The 19,492-nt window shown below is 37.4% G+C and overlaps 1 protein-coding gene across 1 annotated transcript in view; it reads left to right on the top strand.

The window, feature by feature from the left end:
* TRDN (triadin) overlaps positions 1-19,492 on the top strand; it is a 370,489-nt gene that overhangs the window by 67,590 nt on the left and 283,407 nt on the right. Inside the window, exon 3 of the mRNA XM_036871396.1 lies at positions 18,577-18,741. Within this exon, the coding sequence (XP_036727291.1) occupies positions 18,577-18,741 (165 nt within the window). The remainder of the gene's footprint in view (positions 1-18,576; positions 18,742-19,492) is intronic.

The raw sequence follows: 19,492 nt of genomic DNA on the forward strand, positions 1-19,492 counted from the left end.
ACATTCTCCAATGGATTTGAAATTTTAAAAAGTCTCAAAGCTAAAATTCTCCTGGACATATATATTAATTCTTCAAATAAGAAATTCAAATACTTTTTGCTAATTAAAATTTGAATGATCAACTTCTAGAACCAAAAGAGTATAAATTCAAGGACATTGTATAATTATAGCATAAAACCTGTATTAACCACTGGTTGGATGGGATACATCCACTTGTATTAAAATTCTGATTTCTTTTCTCCATTTATTAAGTTTTAACTTGCCTTTTTAATGTTTTTTTCACAGAAAAAAAATCATTTGCTTCATTAAGAGTTTCAAAATGTAAATGATCCTCTTGTGTTTCTAATGCTATTTTTAATTGATACATTTCAAACATTTACCAGGGATTAATATTATTACCATGATGAGCCTTTTGTACCACATAATAGTCTTCAAAATATATATTGTTAATGTTTAAGGTTGGTGGTACAAGAAAGCATACTAGAAATAGTCGCTCTGAAAGCCAGAGAGAGCACCTGTCCTTGGGCTCTGACACTTGAGAAAAGTAGGTGAATGCTTCCAAGATATTAAAAACTGTTTACAGAGAAATGAAAACCTGTTTTCATAAGCAAATACCATACTGGATTGAGAAGAATGTTTCTCCTCTGGCCAATCTTCACAATTCCCTATTTTCTGAATTTGATCTGGTTGATCTGTGTACAATCTACTTGTGAAGCACTAATAGAATTGGCTTATTTCAAAAGACTTGGGTTCACTCATATGCTTATTTCAGAAGACTTGGGTTCACTCATATCTCTATAACCTACAAGTTAACATGACTAAGAAATTATATTTTCTTGTCTGTAAAATGGCACCTTGGTTCCTGGTCTGCAAAATTTGTGACTTTACTTCATCTTTTCAAATAAGACAAATTTTAGGACACAAAAATCAGATACTAGAAAAAGATTTCACCTACCCTTCATTTCTTACTAAACATAATGTCAAAATACTATTCGAACAATGCTATGGTCTATCTGTCAGAATTTGATGAGAGTAGAGTCACTGTAAGTGATGTAAAATAGGGAATTTATTTTGTATGGCTTATGCATTCATGGGAGCTGATTAAGCAGTCTAGGTGAGGCTGTTGCAGTTTCTCTGGTACAGGGTCAGAAGTCAGCAGAGTGGAAGATAGTATAGAGGAGAAAAAATATCTTTGTCCTCTCCCTTTCTAAATTCTTGGCTGGGCCCCCTCTAACAAAAGACAAATTAATGAGAGAAAAGCACTCAGATTTATTTAATATAAGCTTTGTGGGACATAGGAGCCTTCCTTCATAAGGAAATGAAGCCCTTAAGAGGCAGTTCAACCTGAGCATTTTTATGCTAGGTTTGGTGATAAGTGAAAAGTGGTGAAAAAATGTGACACGACAAAAAAGGTCTGAGCTAAGTGTAGCAGATTGGGGGATGCAGTAAGGCCTGTTCATTCAGATTCCTCTGTGCATTTGAGGATAAGGACATTCCTTTCCTCTGGGTGTAGGGAGGGCCTCTCTCACAGGAGGGTTTTATGACCTGCTTTAGGGGAAGGTCAGAAAGTTCTTCTTGCACATGCTATTTCTTCCATTCCTTCAGCTGAAAATATTCAGTATGCTAAGGTGCCACATTTTGGGGTAGCGTGTCTTGAACCCCATCACTGAAAAAGGCAGATGGAAATAGAATAGGGGAGACAAAGGACAACCTGGAACCCTCATTTGACTCTCACCACCTCACATTACGATGACGTGGGTGAGCTGCAATACAAGCTGGTGCCTTCCAGCTGCTGAAGGAGATGCTGAAGGAGGAGGGCCAGTCAGTGGGAACTGGAAGAGATGCAGCCTGCTGCTGTCACACGTCAAGACCAGCCAGCATACCTGCCATAATGGGCCTGAGAGGTGACAGCGCCTGCCCTATACCAACCTTCAGAGAATAAACAATGCCTATTACTTCTATTTTGCCTTCCAGAGCTTGTGCAAATTTCTCTTGTACCCAACTGTTACCTGGAACATTCATGTAAGGGAATTCTGGGAAATGTAGTTCAAGTTTAGTGACTTGACAGCACACAAAACCACCCCATAGGATGACTATATAATTTATCATCCAAAACGGGACATTTGTGAGAGTGAAATGGAAAGCTATGAATATTTACCTCAGGACAATAGGCACAAACCAAGGTGTCTGGTCACCTGGATATTATGTCTTCCGAAACCCCAAGTTGGGGTGGAGGGGCAGAGTAATGTTCATTCCTTAATAACTAAGCCTAGGGGGTCACAAAGGCAGCTAGAGGCCTCACCCCCAAGCTTCTGTAGACTCAGCCAGGAAGTCCTTCCAGAAAACGGTGGAGTGCCGTGATAATTTAATGATTCTTTCAGGGTCAGAATTCGTGGTCTTTTGTTGAGATTCCTTACAGACTTCTTTGCCTTATTTACAAAGAGACAACTTTCTCTTTAAACAATAAATGCAAACAGGTAGGATTTCTAAAGAAATGACTATAAACTTAGTTATTAGTGCATGTTAATGATTTTCCTCTAGGTCAGAACGTATGGGAATAAGTTGTAGTAATTCGTGGCTTTTCTTACCTAAAAACAAGGGTCATAATTTATTAGCATCTTCATCCATAAGAAAGGAAAATCATTATATGGCTGTACCAGGGGGTCTCAAAGCACATATAGTAATTCTTGCAGGCATTCCACAAAATATACTTATTTCAAAACAATTCTGAAAGAGTTAGATAAGATAATCTATGTAAAACATACCCGCTTGGCACATAGGAGGCACTCATTAAATGCAACTTGAATTTGCGTCTTATTACCAGGAAGTAAGATCAGTAATCTGAGAAGAGAGCCAGCAAGAATATGATGGTAGGAAGCATCAATTTCTTATGAAAGTCTTGCAGACATCTCCTGATGTGCCTTTTAAATAGACTTTCTAATGAGGTGTGCCATTTATCTACTGCTCTTAAAAATTAATTTCCCTGATATTTTTTTTCCCCTGGCACTTAGCCCAGTAAAACAGGTGCACTGTTTGTCAGGCTATGAGTTTAGAGGAGCAAAATGATTCAGGGAAGACCCAAAGTCAATCACAATGTTTAAATTTAACATTTAATAGTTATGTATATATGTATATGTGTCTGTGTGTCTGTGTGTGTGTATATATATAGAAATGCCTGTGTGACTGCATATGTATGAATATGTTATTACATTTTAAGAGACTTGGAAAACTGGGACACTAAATGCAACATTTTAGACTTTATCAGTTCTCATGTGTACTGAGTTTTCAAGAATAGCTGACATTTTTGTGCTTCTTATTCTGATTCAAGTCTTATCTCAAATCCCACATTTTCTGTTCAATGACCCAGGCCTGTTTGGTCTTCTTGGTCACTACATCTGTAAGGATGCATTTCATTACCTAATTCCAATCTGCTTATAAACACCTCAAGGAAACAGAAGTTTTTATAGTCCAATGGTTCCCAGATCCTAATCAGAGTTTGTTGATTCTTCATGAAATGAAGAAAAAGATAAAGAAAAATATATCCACTTTAAAGATGTGTCCTTAATTCTATTGTTCCTACGTTTTTGGTCTTAAAATTCTCTTTTGAAATGATGATAATGGCAGATATTGTTCCTGTTACAGTTTTTAAATGACATTTTCTTACAAAATAGAAAGTTGGCAATTCGATGTTGGGCTCCAGGTTTTTGCTGGTGGCAGATTTCAAGGTCAAGAAATCCAAGTTTGATACCAATGCTCTATACTGCTCATTTGAACCTTAGCAAATGAGACTTTATATTTATAGATGTATCTAGATGGATACAATTATAAATCATACCATAATACCCCACTTTTTGATGGTCCAGCTATTAAACATCTTTTAGTGCTGTGCTTGGATTCACTTCCTTAGAGAAACCTTCCCTGAACTTTCAGTATAAATCAAGTCACTCTATCCTAATTCCCCATTATATCATTTACTCTTTACTCACAGCACTTATTACAAGTTACATACATTTGATTGTGTGTGGTTACTTATTTAATATCTTTCTTCTCTACTGATCTGTTAGGTTTGCAAGGAAAATGACTGTCTATTTTATTTGCTTGATTTTTCTAGTGCTTAGAAGTGTTTAGCACTGTGAGCTCAATAAACATTTGAATGAATGTTGAGATGAAAGAATGAATAAATAAGTAAATAAATAAAGGAAAAGGTGGTAGTGTTTTTTACACTCTGAATGCTAAGTAATAAGCAGTCATTCTTTATAGTTTATGATGATTTTGATAGTGTTAAGATTCACTTTTTTTTTTTTTTTGAAGAAAGAACTCTCCCATTCTTTTTTTTTTTTTTTAATTATTTATTTTTATTTATTTATTTTTGGCTGTGTTGGGTCTTCGTTTTCTTTGCGAGGGCTTTCTCCAGTTGCGGCAAGCGGGGGCCACTCTTCATCGCGGTGCGCGGGCCTCTCACTATCGCGGCCTCTCTTGTTGTGGAGCACAGGCTCCAGACGCACAGGCTCAGTAGTTGTGGCTCACGGGTCTAGCTGCTCCGTGGCATGTGGGATCTTCCCAGACCAGGGCTCGAACCCGTGTCCCCTATATTAGCAGGCAGATTCTCAACCACTGCGCCACCAGGGAAGCCCCAAGATTCACTTTTTAAACCTCTATTTCTCTGATTGAACCTTAAGCATCTCAAAGGTAAGGATTGTCTCATTTATCTTAATATTCCTGTTAACCTGCTTATTGCCTGGCACACATTGTTTAGTAAAATTTGTATGAGCTTAACAGGAGTTATTTGCTAAGCATATATAGCAAGCAAACAAGCAAAACTACACAACAGTAATAATAAAAGAACACATGGACTTCAAGACCCAAGTGAAGTAGTTGAATGCAGGCTCTGGGGGCTAAAGCACTGGGTTGAAGTCCTGACTCCAATTAGTAGCTGTGTAACCTTGGGAACATGACTTCCCTGTGCCTCAGTTTCATTCTCTGTAGGCAATAATAGTATCTGCTTCATATGCTTCTGTGAGCATTGAATGAGTTAATATATACAAAACATTTGGAATTTTGAATGGCACATAGTAATTGTTAGATAAATTGTAGTTAGTATTATTTTAATTTATTCTTCATGACTTTAAGCTTATTCAATGTTTCAGAAAGATGAATAGGCATATTTCAAAAAGATGAATTGACTACATGATTTCCAGTTTTAAATATCATTTGAATATACATAGATTCTACCAGTTACACAATAGTAATCCAATGATTAAAGTATTCTATTTTATTTTCACATTGAGGGAATGTTCTAGCCATTCTGAAATGGTTTATTATTTTTATATGACATAGTAAGAACATAATTCATGGCCCTACATGCTCCACTTTAATGTGGTTAAAAAAACTTTAAAATTATTTCTTTGGGGACTTCCCTGGTGGCACAGTGGTTAAAATTCCGCCTGCCAATGCAGGGCACAAGGGTTCGATCCCTGGTCCAGGAAGATCCCCCATGCCGCGGAGCAACTAAGCCTGTGCGCCACAACTGCTGAGCCCGCGTGCCACAACTACTGAAGCCTGCGCCTGGAGCCCATGCTGTGCAACAAGAGAAACCACTGCAATGAGAAGCCCTCACACCACAATGAAGATTAGCCCCTGCTCTCCGCAACTAGAGAAAGCGCGTGCGCAGCAACGAAGACCCAACACAGCCAAAAATAAATAAATTTATTTTTTTTAATTTATTTTTTTGGCTAACACTGAGCAATAGAATAGCTAAAGAGAATATATAATATAGTCAAGAGTTTCCAAAACCAAACCTTGACTTGATGAAATACATGTTTATTCAATACGTAGTCAGGACATGCTAACTGCTGTATAAATCCCAAATCTAGTATCTTTCTTTTTCACTGGTCTGCTAAATTTATAACATAATGATCCAAGTAAGTCATCTAACTGGAGTACTATGATGTTTTGACTGTTCTTGTGCTACCAGGAAATTAATTCTATTAGCTTGGAAACAAATCTATAGGAATCTATAAATCGACAGAAAACTTGCTTTCTCATTCCTTGTTAATACATGTAACATTAGGATTGTATTTATACTTAAGATATACATCTTTAAGAGGAGGAAGGAAAGTTAATTGTTCAATTAGTATAATAACATCCATACCATGATTATTAATAAAATTATAGTAAGACTCTTCAATTTTTATATAGATGCTTGACATGAATAAAAGAAGCCAAAAGTTGTTTGTGATTTTTGTTTCAGAATGTAAAATGCCCTTTATTTGACATGGGTCTAGCTCCAGCTAGCTGGAAATATTCAAGGCTTAAACACCTGCAACACAATTTTGCCAGCAAAAAATTGGTTGATTGGGGTCGTATTGAGAAAGAGAGGTGAAATGTACATTTATTTGCATTAATGCTTCTTATTGCCTCAAAAACTAGCAGTTGAGGAACAGCAAAGGACAACTTAGAAGCATATTTTGAAACTGTTAAATATTGAAATAATCACACAATTAAAACTAAAGATGCTTGTGTTTAATTTCATTAGGGTTCCACACAAGTGCACATTTCTAAAATACTGAAGTTAGTTAATAGTAAAGATGAGTATGGGAAAATTTCAATTGAGAAAATGTTAAAAGTCAGAAGGAAAATGCTCATGCCTCAGATGTTGAATGGCAAGGATTGGAGCTACACTATGACTATTCAAATGTAGATTAGAAAAGTGACAGTCATTTCCTTGTGCAGTCAATAAAACAATTAGCTCACCAAAACTGCTTTTAAATCAGGATCCTAGTTTTCTTTTGCTTTAAATTCATCTAAATATCTAACATCTGCAAGTATTTTATTTTTTTCAAAATTGTAATTCAAATGGGTTTTATCTTTTAGAATCTGATGCATTTCAAGAGCTTTGTGTTCACCCTTCATTTTATTTTATTTTTTGCATGATTCTCACTAATGGATGGAGAAGCATGATCATTGCAATCTAATATGGGCAGTATCCAGAGATCAGAGGTAGGAGAGAGAGGGGAAGAAGATGATAAGAGAGATGGAGAGAGAAAGGGAGAGAAAGAGAAAATGACAATGTTTTGGGCATCTATGTTTATCTGGGATGTTAAAAGATAAACGGAGGCATATTCAAAATTTTAAGAATATAAGCAAAAATTGATTTGTATCGGGCAGCACCAAACCCAAAATGGTTAGGAGCACTCTGCTGACAGGAGTTCAGGAAAAACTTTTACAGAGGAGAGGCGGAAGCAAAGCAAGGAAATCATGTGATTGGCTACAGCTTAAGTGTTTGCCTTATTTGGGAAAGGCTAGCTGGCTCTTTGTGACTTGTTGTCCATAGGTTTGATTTCTTAACCTTGAGGAGCTTAAAGGCTTAGGTGTTTTGTTTTGTTTTTTTAATTTATTTATTTATTTATTTTATTTTTGGCTGTGTTGGGTCTTCGTTTCTGTGCGAGGGCTTTCTCTAATTGTGGCAAGTGGAGGCCACTCTTCATCGCGGTGCGCGGGCCTCTCACCATCGTGGCCTCTCTCGTTGCGGAGCACAGGCTCCAGGTGCGCAGGCTCAGTAGTTGTGGCTCACGGGCCTAGTTGCTCCGTGGCATGTGGGATCTTCCCAGACCAGGGCTCGAACCCGTGTCCCCTGCATTAGCAGGCAGATTCTCAACCACTGCGCCACCAGGGAAGCCCAAGGCTTAGGTGTTGTTTGCTGTCAAAGGCTGCTAAGGTATTAGAGTCACCTCAGTCTAATGGCCTCCTTGTTTAGTTAATTTAACAGAGAAGTACAGGTTATTGGTTCAGAAAGATCTTGTTTTATAAAAGGGCTTATCACTGTTAAAGAAATATGTGTGTCTGGGTGTGTATGAGAGGAAAGGGCCTCGTGAAGGTATGCTTTCAATGTGACTCCTTCCTGTATCTTCACAATCTCCCCTCTATTCCCTCCTTCCTTTCTACATGTTTATGTGTTTTCTAACTTGGAAAAAACAGCAAATTTCCCTCACCTCCCTATATCTCTATTTAGCTACAAACCTTTTTGTTTCTATCCCTCTAGCCAAGCCCCTCTAAGAGACAATCTGACACTATTCTATCACTCTGCTGAAGTGTCTCAAATACACACTTGACTTCTTAATGAAAAAACTTGAACAAATGAACAAAAGAACAAATTGCATACTTAACATCTTCGTCTTGGTTAAACTTTTCAGCACTAGAACTGTTGACTGGCACTTGCTTATTAAAATCCTGTCCTCTTATGACTTTTATAACTCTTCTTTTTTTTTTAAATTTATTTATTTATTTATTTATTTATGGCTGTGTTGGGTCTTAGTTTCTGTGCGAGGGCTTTCTCCAGTTGCGGCAAGCGGGGGCCAGTCTTCATCGCGGTGCGCGGGCCTCTCACTATCGCGGCCTCTTGTTGCGGAGCACAAGCTCCAGACGCGCAGGCTCAGTAATTATGGCTCACGGGCCTAGTTGCTCCGCGGCATGTGGGATCTTCCCAGACCAGGGCTCGAACCCGTGTCCCCCGCATTGGCAGGCAGACTCTCAACCACTGCGCCACCAGGGAAGCCCCCTATAACTCTTCTTTGACACTATGAGCTTCTTGCCCATGTTAGACAATATCACCTTGTTCCATTGCTTTAGCTGCGATGACTTTGTGTTGCCCATGCAAGTGATGAGTAAGCTGCCATCATATTTAGCCTGTTTATCTTTAATATATGCCTCTCAGTCTAATAACAGGATCAACCCTTCTCTAAAATGGCCAGATAGTTAGATTTAGAGGCTAAAAACAGTGACACAGTTCGAAACAGTTAAAGCATGCAAGGTAAGTTTTAGGAAAATGCATTTTTCCCACCATGGGAGTCAGGAAGCTATTTTATTTTGAAAAAAAATCAGCTCATCAGCATTTTTATTTTCCCCTTAATTGACCTACTCGCCTAGAACTTTGCTTATAACTGACTTTCACACATAATGACTTCCCAGTCCACATCTTTAACCCTAATCTCTCTCCATTTTCCTAACTGCGTTAAGACATTCAGTTGGAACATCAAACTCAAAATTCCTAACTGAGCTGGTTATATTGGGTTGGCCAAAAAGTTCGTTCGGGTTTTTCCACTTGTATGAAAACCCAAACGAACTTTTTGGCCAACCCAATATTTCTTTCCAGGTCGGCCTCCTAGATTACCAATCTAATTTCCAGTTTCTTAAGTCAGAAAAGTAGGACTCCTCACATACTTTCCTCTTTCCCCACTACCCATGAACGTTCAGTGATCAAAAAGAACTCATTCTACTTTCCAAACATCTGTTGATTCTGTTCTATACTCTGTACCTTGTCTCTAGAACTCTTGCCTTGGTTTCCCCAAAACTGTTACACTAGCCATATATTTTCTCTTTGCCTCTAGTCTTGCCTCTGCCTCCTTTCTCATTCTGTGGCCAGATTACTGTAAATGGCAAATCTCATTTTATTATTCCCCTATTTAAAATTTTAGATGTCTTCCTTTAAATATAAATATGTATATGAAATAAATATATGAAATAATGAAAGTATAAGCCAAAATTAACAAAATTAGGTAGCTGTCAAAAGAAGAGGACAGTATAGCAAGGGATTAGGATGGCAACAAAACTTTTCTTTCTTTTTTTTAATTTTATATTGCCCTTTTTTTTCATATATTTATTTTATTTATTTATTTTTGGCTGCGTTGGGACTTCGTTGCTGCACGTGGGCTTTCTCTAGTTGCGGCGAGCGGGGGCTACTCTTCATTGCCGTGCGCGAGCTTCTCGTTGCAGTGGCTTCTCTTGTTGCAGAGCACAGGCTCTAGGTGTGTGGGCTTCAGGAGTTATGGCTCGCCGGCTCTGGAGTGCAGGCTCAGTAGTTGTGGCGCACGGGCTTAGCTGCTCCGCGGCATGTGGGATCTTCCTGGACTAGGGCTCGAACCCGTGTCTCCTGCATTGGCAGGCGGATTCTTAACCACAGCGCCACCAGGGAAACCCAAAACTTTTCTTAATATGTGCTCTTAAATGGTTTTGACTTAGGGAACTTGTAAATGTCATTTTATAATTTTAAAAATTTTAAATAATCACTAAAATTTGAAAACGCACTGAAGCAAATGAAGCTAAATCTATATCACGTTATTTGCATAACCAGAGAAAATAATTACTTTAAATAACTTTAAAACATACAATTCTGAGTCTCTGTCCTTAGTATGATATAGTTCAAGGAGGAAAAGGCATGAAAAGAGAGCTAAAACTGCATTCACTGCTTTTATTGTTATTAGTAGTATTGCTGTCATTTTATTCAAAATTGTTATTGGTATACTGTAGAAAAAAATGAAGTAATTAATTAAGTTGATATCATTAAGAAATCAGATTTTCAACAGAAGAGAAGAAATGTGAGTTTAATAGCAAAAATGGTGTGTGAAAATTCCAGATTTTATTTGGAAATATCAGTGTAAACACATGACTTTGACATTTCATATTTCTTGGCCAAATCCAACTCAATGAGCACACCTGATGATCAAATTTTAGTCTCAAAATACCATTTCCCAATAAAAGGAGCTGTGATTCCTTCAAGAAGTGGCTGATTCCATACTTGGCAAAAGATACAAAACTTACTTTGGACATTTTTTTGTGCCTCAAACAAGAAACTATCAAATTATGGAACAGACATGCATGTTGAAGTATTTATGGATCTGGGATTAAGAATTTAAGTATCTAGGATTTGCTTTAAAATATTTACTAAACTAGAAAAAAGAAAAGATAAATGTGGGAGAGAAGAAATATAAATAAAACTGGTAAAATGATAACTATTGAAGCTAGGTGTGGTGGATTTGTATTGTGTCATTTTGGCTAGGATAAAACCATGTTTTCTAGAATTCCCTCCCCTGCATAGTTGTGGGTTTGTGTGAGCCAGAAGGATCATTGTGTGAGAGATTTGAGAGGCAGAGGCAAGCAGGACCAGGGAGGTCATTGCAGGGGACCAGGTGCAGTTGCACACGCCTGGTGTCACTGATCCCTTAACTCACCTTGTTGACATGGGACAGCAGCTGCTCCTGCAGCGACCCCAGCACCTGCCAAAGCTTCCTTTGGCTTCTTCACTCCTGGCCTAGGTACATATTTAGCTCCATGAGAAGGGTGACAGATTCTCCTCTTTGAAGAGGGAAGTTTGGAGGTCGTAGGACTGATGCAGTTTCCAGTGTGTTCTCTCAGCCCTCACAGGCTCCAGATTCCACTGCTTCCTCTACTTTTTGCCCATGTTTTCTTCCTGAGTGCCTCTTCTTTTGTCTTCAGGCCCCAACACCACAGACATAAGTAAAAATCTTTCATAGTGTGATGAATATTAGAGGTACCATGGGAATTTTATGAATCCAGCTTTTTATTTTGCCATATTCTGAGGAGTGTTCACTGAGGGTAAGGATAAAAGGTTACAGGGAATTTCAACCTCTGTATATGGTCTATGTTAAAAATCTAGTGGAAGGAAAATCTATGCAGAGACACTTGATTTTGAAGTTAAATCATTTATGTAATTCAGGGCAGGTGATTACATACAACTTTTTTAAAGTTTTTATACTTTTAAAATATAACATCTGTTATTGAGTATGGCAATATCCTGGTACTCACTCATTTGTAAAAGAAGGCATTTAAACATAGCAAAATGAGATTTCATCATACTGTTTTCTCTACAGAAGCATCTGAAAGATGCCCTATAGAAGTATCTCACAAATTACTCATGACTGAATTATCTGGTCTGAAATGAACTGACCTAATATTTATATTTCTTGCTAAATCACACAATGTAAATTAAATAAATATAAAAATCATTTTAACCTATATATTCAATTTCAAAGAAATTTTGCAGCATAGATTAAATTTCATATTTTTGTCCATGCGAGAATCCTTGAAATAACATTACACACTGCATATAAAGTTATTTAATGGAAAGCATGTACTACAGCAGTTGAATTTAATTTTCACTGGCCTCCACTCCATTTCATTATTATTTTTACTTTTGCTTCTCCCAAATCTCTATCAGTTAGCCAGGTCCACTCCTATTAACTCTTTACTGTAAATTATTTTAAATGGCTACTGTAAGTGGTTTTAAAGAGAGGCTATTAAAAAATAAGCCTCTCAAAATATTTCTCGGGTGGAAAAGTTTTTTAGAAAAGCTGTTTTAGGGCCACAATTTTTCACTATTCTGGTTACAACGAAAGTGGCTTATCAGATACCAAAATAGCAGGTGTTGTCTCTGGAACTGAAGCAATCTTACAAACATACAGCTATCTTCTGAATTTTTCAAGAGAAAATAATGGGAAGATTTTGTAATTCCAATTAGTGTGCCTTTTACGAACTTCAATTGGAAGGATGTAAATACAGCTTAGAGGTCAAATATGGAGGAATAATGTTGCTGCATCAAACATTTCTTGAATTCTTGACTTCCTTGGATGTGTTACTTCCTATTTCTCTTGTACTGGCATTACCTTCAATTTGAAATGAAATAGAGAGTATGAAAACAATAAAGCTTTCTCTTGTGGGAGAAAAAAAGGCATAGAAGAGACTCTAAGAGATTGAAAGGCTCTCCACTGGGATGATAACAATTAAAGATGACAGTTCTGACATCACTGAGTTCAGACAAGTATGTTCAAGGCAATTGGTCTAACCTATGAGAAATTGGAAGTGACTTCAGACTGGACCTAAAACACTTTACAGTACAATGTCTTGAGTAAACGTCACTTTGATGAAGACATTGACCTTTATAGTAGATGTAAAAGTACATATTTTTGTTTGTTATTTCTTAAATATCTGTGCCTAGCATTATCAATGCTTGAGACTCCAGGGCACAAAGATTCAGAGGGCTATTAAATTCACTGTGAGTGCTTTTTGTTTTAAATGTGTCCTCGTTAAAAATAAACTAAATTAAATCAGTATTTCAACCTTATATCCTTAGGAAATAGTTGACTGTTATGAATGATGCCAAATCTCAAGTCTAAACTGTTTAATAAGAATTTGTATTCTCTCAGCTACATTGCTGCATACAAGAAACTTACTAACATAATGGAGACAGACATAGTGGAGACAACCATTGTTTTCAAATCATTTGATTTTTTGTGTCTTTTGTCTCATTTTTCTTACCTGCATATTCCTTCCTCCCCTCATTGTGGATGGCATGGGGATGGGAAAACATATCTGTAGCTCTGTTTAGCACTGGTAAAGTTCTAAGGAGTTCTGTTTACCCTGAACAAAGACTAAGTAATATCACAGTACTTCAAGCAAGAATTGTCGTGTAACTCAGAGCATATTAAATGATGCATAATTTGCTAATATTTTTCTTAACTTGATCAAAATTTCACCAACAGAAACCAAAGTATTCAAACACTTACGTGCAACAGGAAGGAGAAGCTAGTCACTTAAAATAGTAATTTAGGTCTGGAAAATCACTACTATACATTCTGAAACAGCATCCCTCACATATCAAAATTAGAAACATCTAGATAGCAAGCCCAAAAATGGCAGCATTATGTTAATTATATTACACTTAAGATAGGATATTGCATACAATAGATGCAAAATAATTGTCTTGAAAGAAGAGTTTTATATTTTTAGTCAACTCCATATTGAGCACCACCGTGTAAGATACACACATCAACATATATACAAGTCGAATTTTTTCTAACTTAGGTAGCATTTATGACACTTAAAAAAAATCCTTAGCTCAGTTTAGATCCAAATATTTAGATGTGAATATTTTCTGCGAGGTAAGGGGCAAGCACTAGTTGTTTCATGAGGCCTTATGAAAGCAGTGTTTGGATTTCACAGACCCTGCCAATGTTGCCTGTGAGGACGCAGTGACTAAGGGTAATATTTATCGCAGCCTACATTGATAGAGCACTACCATAAGTTTGAATTAAATGATTCTGAAGACTGAATTAATAATTACCTAACATTTACCATATCCTTTACTCTGCTTTAGGTGCTTTACACCAAGAAATTTATGTACAATGAGGTTGAGTGAAGCTCAATAAGTACCATTTGGCAGAGGCTCGTGGGCAGAAGGGTCAGAAGATGCCTGGGACCCCTATTCTCTGGCTGTCCTGTGGAGTGGCTCAGATAGATACATATGGGGCAGTCTAGAGTTTCACCTCTGAGTTGCTCTTTCCTTTGTTAAGGAATGCAAGAGGGCAGCCTTATAGTTGGGAGGTAACTCCTTTGGGAATGGATACCATGCAGTAAGAACTAAGGTCCCAAACACCCAAGGGGATACTGGAAATGACAGTTGTGCAGCATTTGGAGACCTTGAGAAAAGGTGAGCTCATACACAGAGCCTGCTGCTGAGGGGTGGGGTAGCCTCCGGCCCCAGCTAGCAAACTGGAAAGAGCCTCTGGGTCATTCAAGATTCAAAGTGGGGCTTCCCTGCTGGCACAGTGGTTGAGAATCCGCCTGTCAATGCAGGGGACACGGGTTCGATCCCTGGTCCGGTAGGATCCCACATGCCGTGGAGCAACTAAGCCCGTGTGCCACATCTACTGAGCCTGTGCTCTAGAGCCCACGTGCCCCAACTGCTGAAGCCCGTGCACCTAGAGCTCGTTCTCTGCAACAAGAGAGGCCACCGCAGTGAGAGGCCCGTGCACCACAATGAAGAGTGGCCCCCGCTCATCACAACTAGGGAAAGGCCACGCACAACAACGAAGACCCAACGCAGCCATAAATAAATAAATACATACATACATAAAAAAAAAAAAGATTCAAAGCCAATCTTGCGTGTTTCTCCACATTGACGTTTATTAATTACCAGACACTGTACTATGTGACTTGAATGTATTATCTCATTAATACTGATGACAACCTTGTAAGTATTGTTACTCTTACTGTTGTTTTACAGTCCAGCAAACTGAAGCACAGAGTACTTTGGTTTTGTATCACAGTGTATAATACTGTTTGCCAGAACTGGGCATATTATAAATTGAGGTCTGAGAAGGCTGAATATAGAGATAACAGGCATAAGGGGTTGAAGTCTTAGTTTAGAATAGTGACTTTGGAAAAGCAGGGATGTCAAAGAAATTTACAGACATGGCGAAAGTTAATCTTCTCAACATCACACAGCATTTAGGTGGGGTGAGCACTAAGACTCAGTGAGGTGAATAAAGCACTCACCCTGAGTGCCAAATTTAAGAGGCTCCAAAAAACTCAGTAGTTAAGATACATAATATTTTAATACAATCCCTAACATTTAAAAACTAATGCAACAATCTGGGATGAACAAAATATCAAAGTTTTAAATAAAGACAAAAGTATTGTTACTGATTTTTCCTTTTGTCTCTGGCTTCAATATGGCGCGGTTCAGCACTAGGTAGGAGAGCTGCACTTGACTCAAGTTCTTTCATTTTTAGCCTTTGCCTTCCTCGGTGAGTCAGTCCTCATGGTTATAAGATGCTATAGCAGTTCCAGGCTTTATATTCTCATGCAGCAAAGTCCTTGTTCCCTCTTTTAACAGCAAGAAAAGCCCTCCCAGAATATCTCATCCAACATCTTACTACAGAACCAATTGTGAATTCATGGTTTTGTTTGTTTGTTTGTTTGTTTTAAGTTTTAGTGTTTTTTTGTTTGTTTTTAATTAATTTATTTATTTTTGGCTGTGTTGGATCTTCGTTTCTGTGCGAGGGCTTTCTCTAGTTGTGTCAAGCGGGGGCCACTCTTCATCGCGGTACGCGGGCCTTTCACTGTCGTGGCCTCTCTTGTTGCGGGGCACAGGCTCCAGACGCGCAGGCTCAGTAGTTGTGGCTCACGGACCCAGTTGCTCCGCAGCATGTGGGATCTTCCCAGACCAGGGCTCGAACCCGTGTCCCCTGCATTGGCAGGCAGATTCTCAACCACTGCGCCACCAGGGAAGCCTTGTTTGTTTGTTTTTTGATTGCAGATTGCATAGTAGTTGAGTCATACTCTGGATGGTGCAAAATCTGGCTCCATTACTTACTAGCTATGCAGCCTTAGGTATTTTATTTAAATTCCCTCTGTCTCAGTTTTCTTATATTTAAAATAGAGATGTCTACCTCATTGGGTTTTTGAAAGGAAAAAGTGAGTTAGTATACATAAAGTTCTTAGGATGGTACCTGGCAGGTAATATACACCCTAAAAGTGTTAGCTACTACCATTTTTATGATGATCCTCATTTTAATGTATGTAATTTAACTCATGGAAACGTGAAAGGTAGAAAAGTACGATTAAAAAAGAAAACATCTATGAAAGGTTTAGTTGCATTGTATAATATTATCCCCACTGTTATAATTTGGATGTGATGTCTGAGAGAAGGAATAAGAATTAACTTGAGGACTACTATCTTTTTAAAGATATATCTATATCCATATGTATATATGTTTTTAAAGTTGTTTTCCATGTGACTGAAAATCAGAAGCTGGTCTCAAGATAGCAAAATATTTTTTTCATGAAAATAACCTGGTTTGACTATTTTAGAACCAGGCAATATACATGTCTGCAAAGTGTATATATAGTGCATTTAAGCATAAGGATAATTAAGCTGATATCTATTTTGTTGGATTTTATTGTTAAGTTTCTCAGTGAACACTTAGAAAGAAGAGGAATGGGGAAATGGTCTCAATCTATTCAGATCATAAAAATCCCATTTGCAATATTCTTCCATTAGATATAAAATATACTAGTGCTAAAAATGCCTTTAATGGTACCAGTACAGTCCAGTTCCTTACATATAATTCTTTTAAAATCCTCAAATGCAATTATAAAATTCCACTTCATTTCCTTTCTCTAAGGTTTAATCTCACCTTTCAGACTACCATATCTTGCTCACATGACACTCTCCAGAATGCAGTGAAGTAAGTTCCAAAGAGTAAAGTTATGTTGTCACTGAATCATGGAGGTAGGTTTCCCTGAGACCAGTTGTAACTTGGCATCCTTGTGATGGGTTGTGAATCCTCCGAAATTAAAAATTTCCCCAGAAATCTCATCTCTAATATTATTTGTCCCTCTCTATGGCATCTTACCCATCAGCATAAAAATGGAACATTCTTCCCACTTGAACAACATAAGCAATGGAAACCCCACTATGATTCTAGTCCTTCAACTATTGCCCAATCTCTGTCAGTTACTTTACAGTAAAATATACTTACTACCTCTAAATTCTTCCCATTTAGTCTTGAATGTATTTCACTGAAATTGCCCTTTGAAGGTCACCAGTGACATCCTCATCATTAAATCTAAAGCTCTATTCTCAGTCTTCATCTTTCTTGACCTATCAGCAACATTTGCCAACTGCTCACTTTATCCTCACAGAAACAATTTCTTGACTTGATATCTAGTACATTATACTCTTTTTTTTTTTCTGCCTCTCAGTTAATATCCCTCTGTGTCTCTTTGTCTCTGTCTGTCTCTCTTCTCTCCTCAGAATCCATTGCTGGTTCTTCCTCATCTCTCTGACTTATCTCACTGTCTTGTAAATGTTGGAGTGTTCCTAGGTCCACTCCCTGAGTGATCACATTCAGTGTCATAGCTTTGAATGCTTCCTATTCTTTATTGAATTTCCAAGTTTCCGTCTTCAGCTAGAACTTCATTTCTGTAGAACATATTGAGCTATACAGATGTCTACATCTCCACATAGAGGTCTAATAGACAACTCAAGTTTAACAAGTTTAAAACTCAGCTACTTAAATATTCTGCGCAACAAACCCTGTTTCTCTCCAGTTCTCCCCATTTCAGTAAATGGTATTTTCATCCTTCCAGTTTCTCAAACCAAAAACCTTGAAGTTATTCCATACCCCTCTGTTTCTCTCACATCCAACAGCCACACTGTCAGTCTATACATTAATTCTATCTTTTAGATACACTCAGAATCTGATCACACCTCACCACACAAACTGGTACCACCCATATAGAAATCACCATCTTCTTTCCCTTGGACTATGGATTATTTCATTTGGCTCCTTACTGATCTCCCTGTTTCCAACCAGGCATTCTTTCAATCCTCAACGTGGCGAATGAAGTTACATAAATCAAATCACTTTTTCCTCTGCTCAGACCTTCCAATGACTTCCTATCTCAGTCAGAGTAAAAACCTAATTTTGGCATACTTAACCCTTAGAAAGTATAATATGTTGATATAATTCTAGTCCCTTAAGATGTCAAAGGGAGAAGAATCCCTGAAAAGCTTAGTTTTTAAAATTAAGGAAAACATAAATCTAAAAATTTAATTACAGATTGATGAAAAATCAGGTGCAACTTAGACCATATTTCTAGATATATCACCTCTTCAATCAGATCTTAAAGGCTACCCTTAACCCTTCAGAGCAACTTTCATGTAACTTGAATGAGAATAACAACATGTTGGAAATCTCTAATATGTCTTTTTTCTTGCTTGCATTTTTATTATTTAATCTTTTATTTCACAAACAGTTTATATCTCCTAGGATATAAGAAAGGTAAGATTTACAGACTTCAGTTTTTCCTAATTCTATCCATTGAAGTTACTAGAAGTAACTCAAATGTGTTAAAAGAAGAAATCAGGAAAAGCAGCTTTTCTTAGTTTCTTTGGGAATAATTACAAAACTTCTCTTTGTTTTTAATTACTTTTAGCAAGCTCTATTTCCAAGATGGGCTCAGATCCTCTAAAACTTGTACATGACGCTGTGGAGGAAACCACGGACTGGGTCTATGGCTTCTTTTCTTTGTTGTCTGACATCATCTCGTCTGAGGGTGATGAAGAAGATAATGATGATGGAGACAAGGACACTGATAAAGGTACAAAGAGCATAGAGATATATCTAACTGCTAGGACCGATGATTGATACGCATTACAATAGTTTGCTTAAGTTTAAGCACAAATGAGCACTTGGGTCAGGCTAAACCAAAATGAATACACTTCAGAGTGCAAATAGCCTATCAACAGGCTGCCAGACTCAGTAAGTTGGTCTCTATATGGCTTTCATCTTATAGCTTATCTGCCATTATGGCAAAGATGTCAAAATTAAATGCTACATTAGAGTAGCAATATAGTAGAGAGGGACTTATTATACAATCCTACAGAACCACAATAGAAACTCACATTTATATGCTTCTTTGGGAACAAAAAATGGCTGCTATTTCCCAAGTTTGAAAACTAAATATACGTATAAATATGTTATACATATAATTCATATTTACAGTCAAATAGAGAAAGCAATCCTACTAAAATCACAATGAAAGTTATTTAATTGAATCAAATGGAGGTGTAGAATGCAGGGACACATTCTAAATGCCACAACCATTATGCAACTAACCTATTTACTCTCTAGAATGTATTGATGATCAAAAGGAAATAACAAACTTAAACCACATGTAAACTGCTATTGAGTGGATGTGAAAAGAACAAAGCGTTGTGATTCTGCTTTTTTAGATGGCATTTTTAAGATCAGCCTTACTCATCAGAAATTACATATTCAGCCTTGACTACCAGGAAAGCTCTTATTATTTTAGTCCTTTCTATGACTTTGTCTGAATTTGTATTTTTTGG

The sequence above is a fragment of the Balaenoptera musculus genome, chromosome 12 (genome assembly GCF_009873245.2).
Source record: "Balaenoptera musculus isolate JJ_BM4_2016_0621 chromosome 12, mBalMus1.pri.v3, whole genome shotgun sequence".
Taxonomy (NCBI): Eukaryota; Metazoa; Chordata; class Mammalia; order Artiodactyla; family Balaenopteridae; genus Balaenoptera; species Balaenoptera musculus.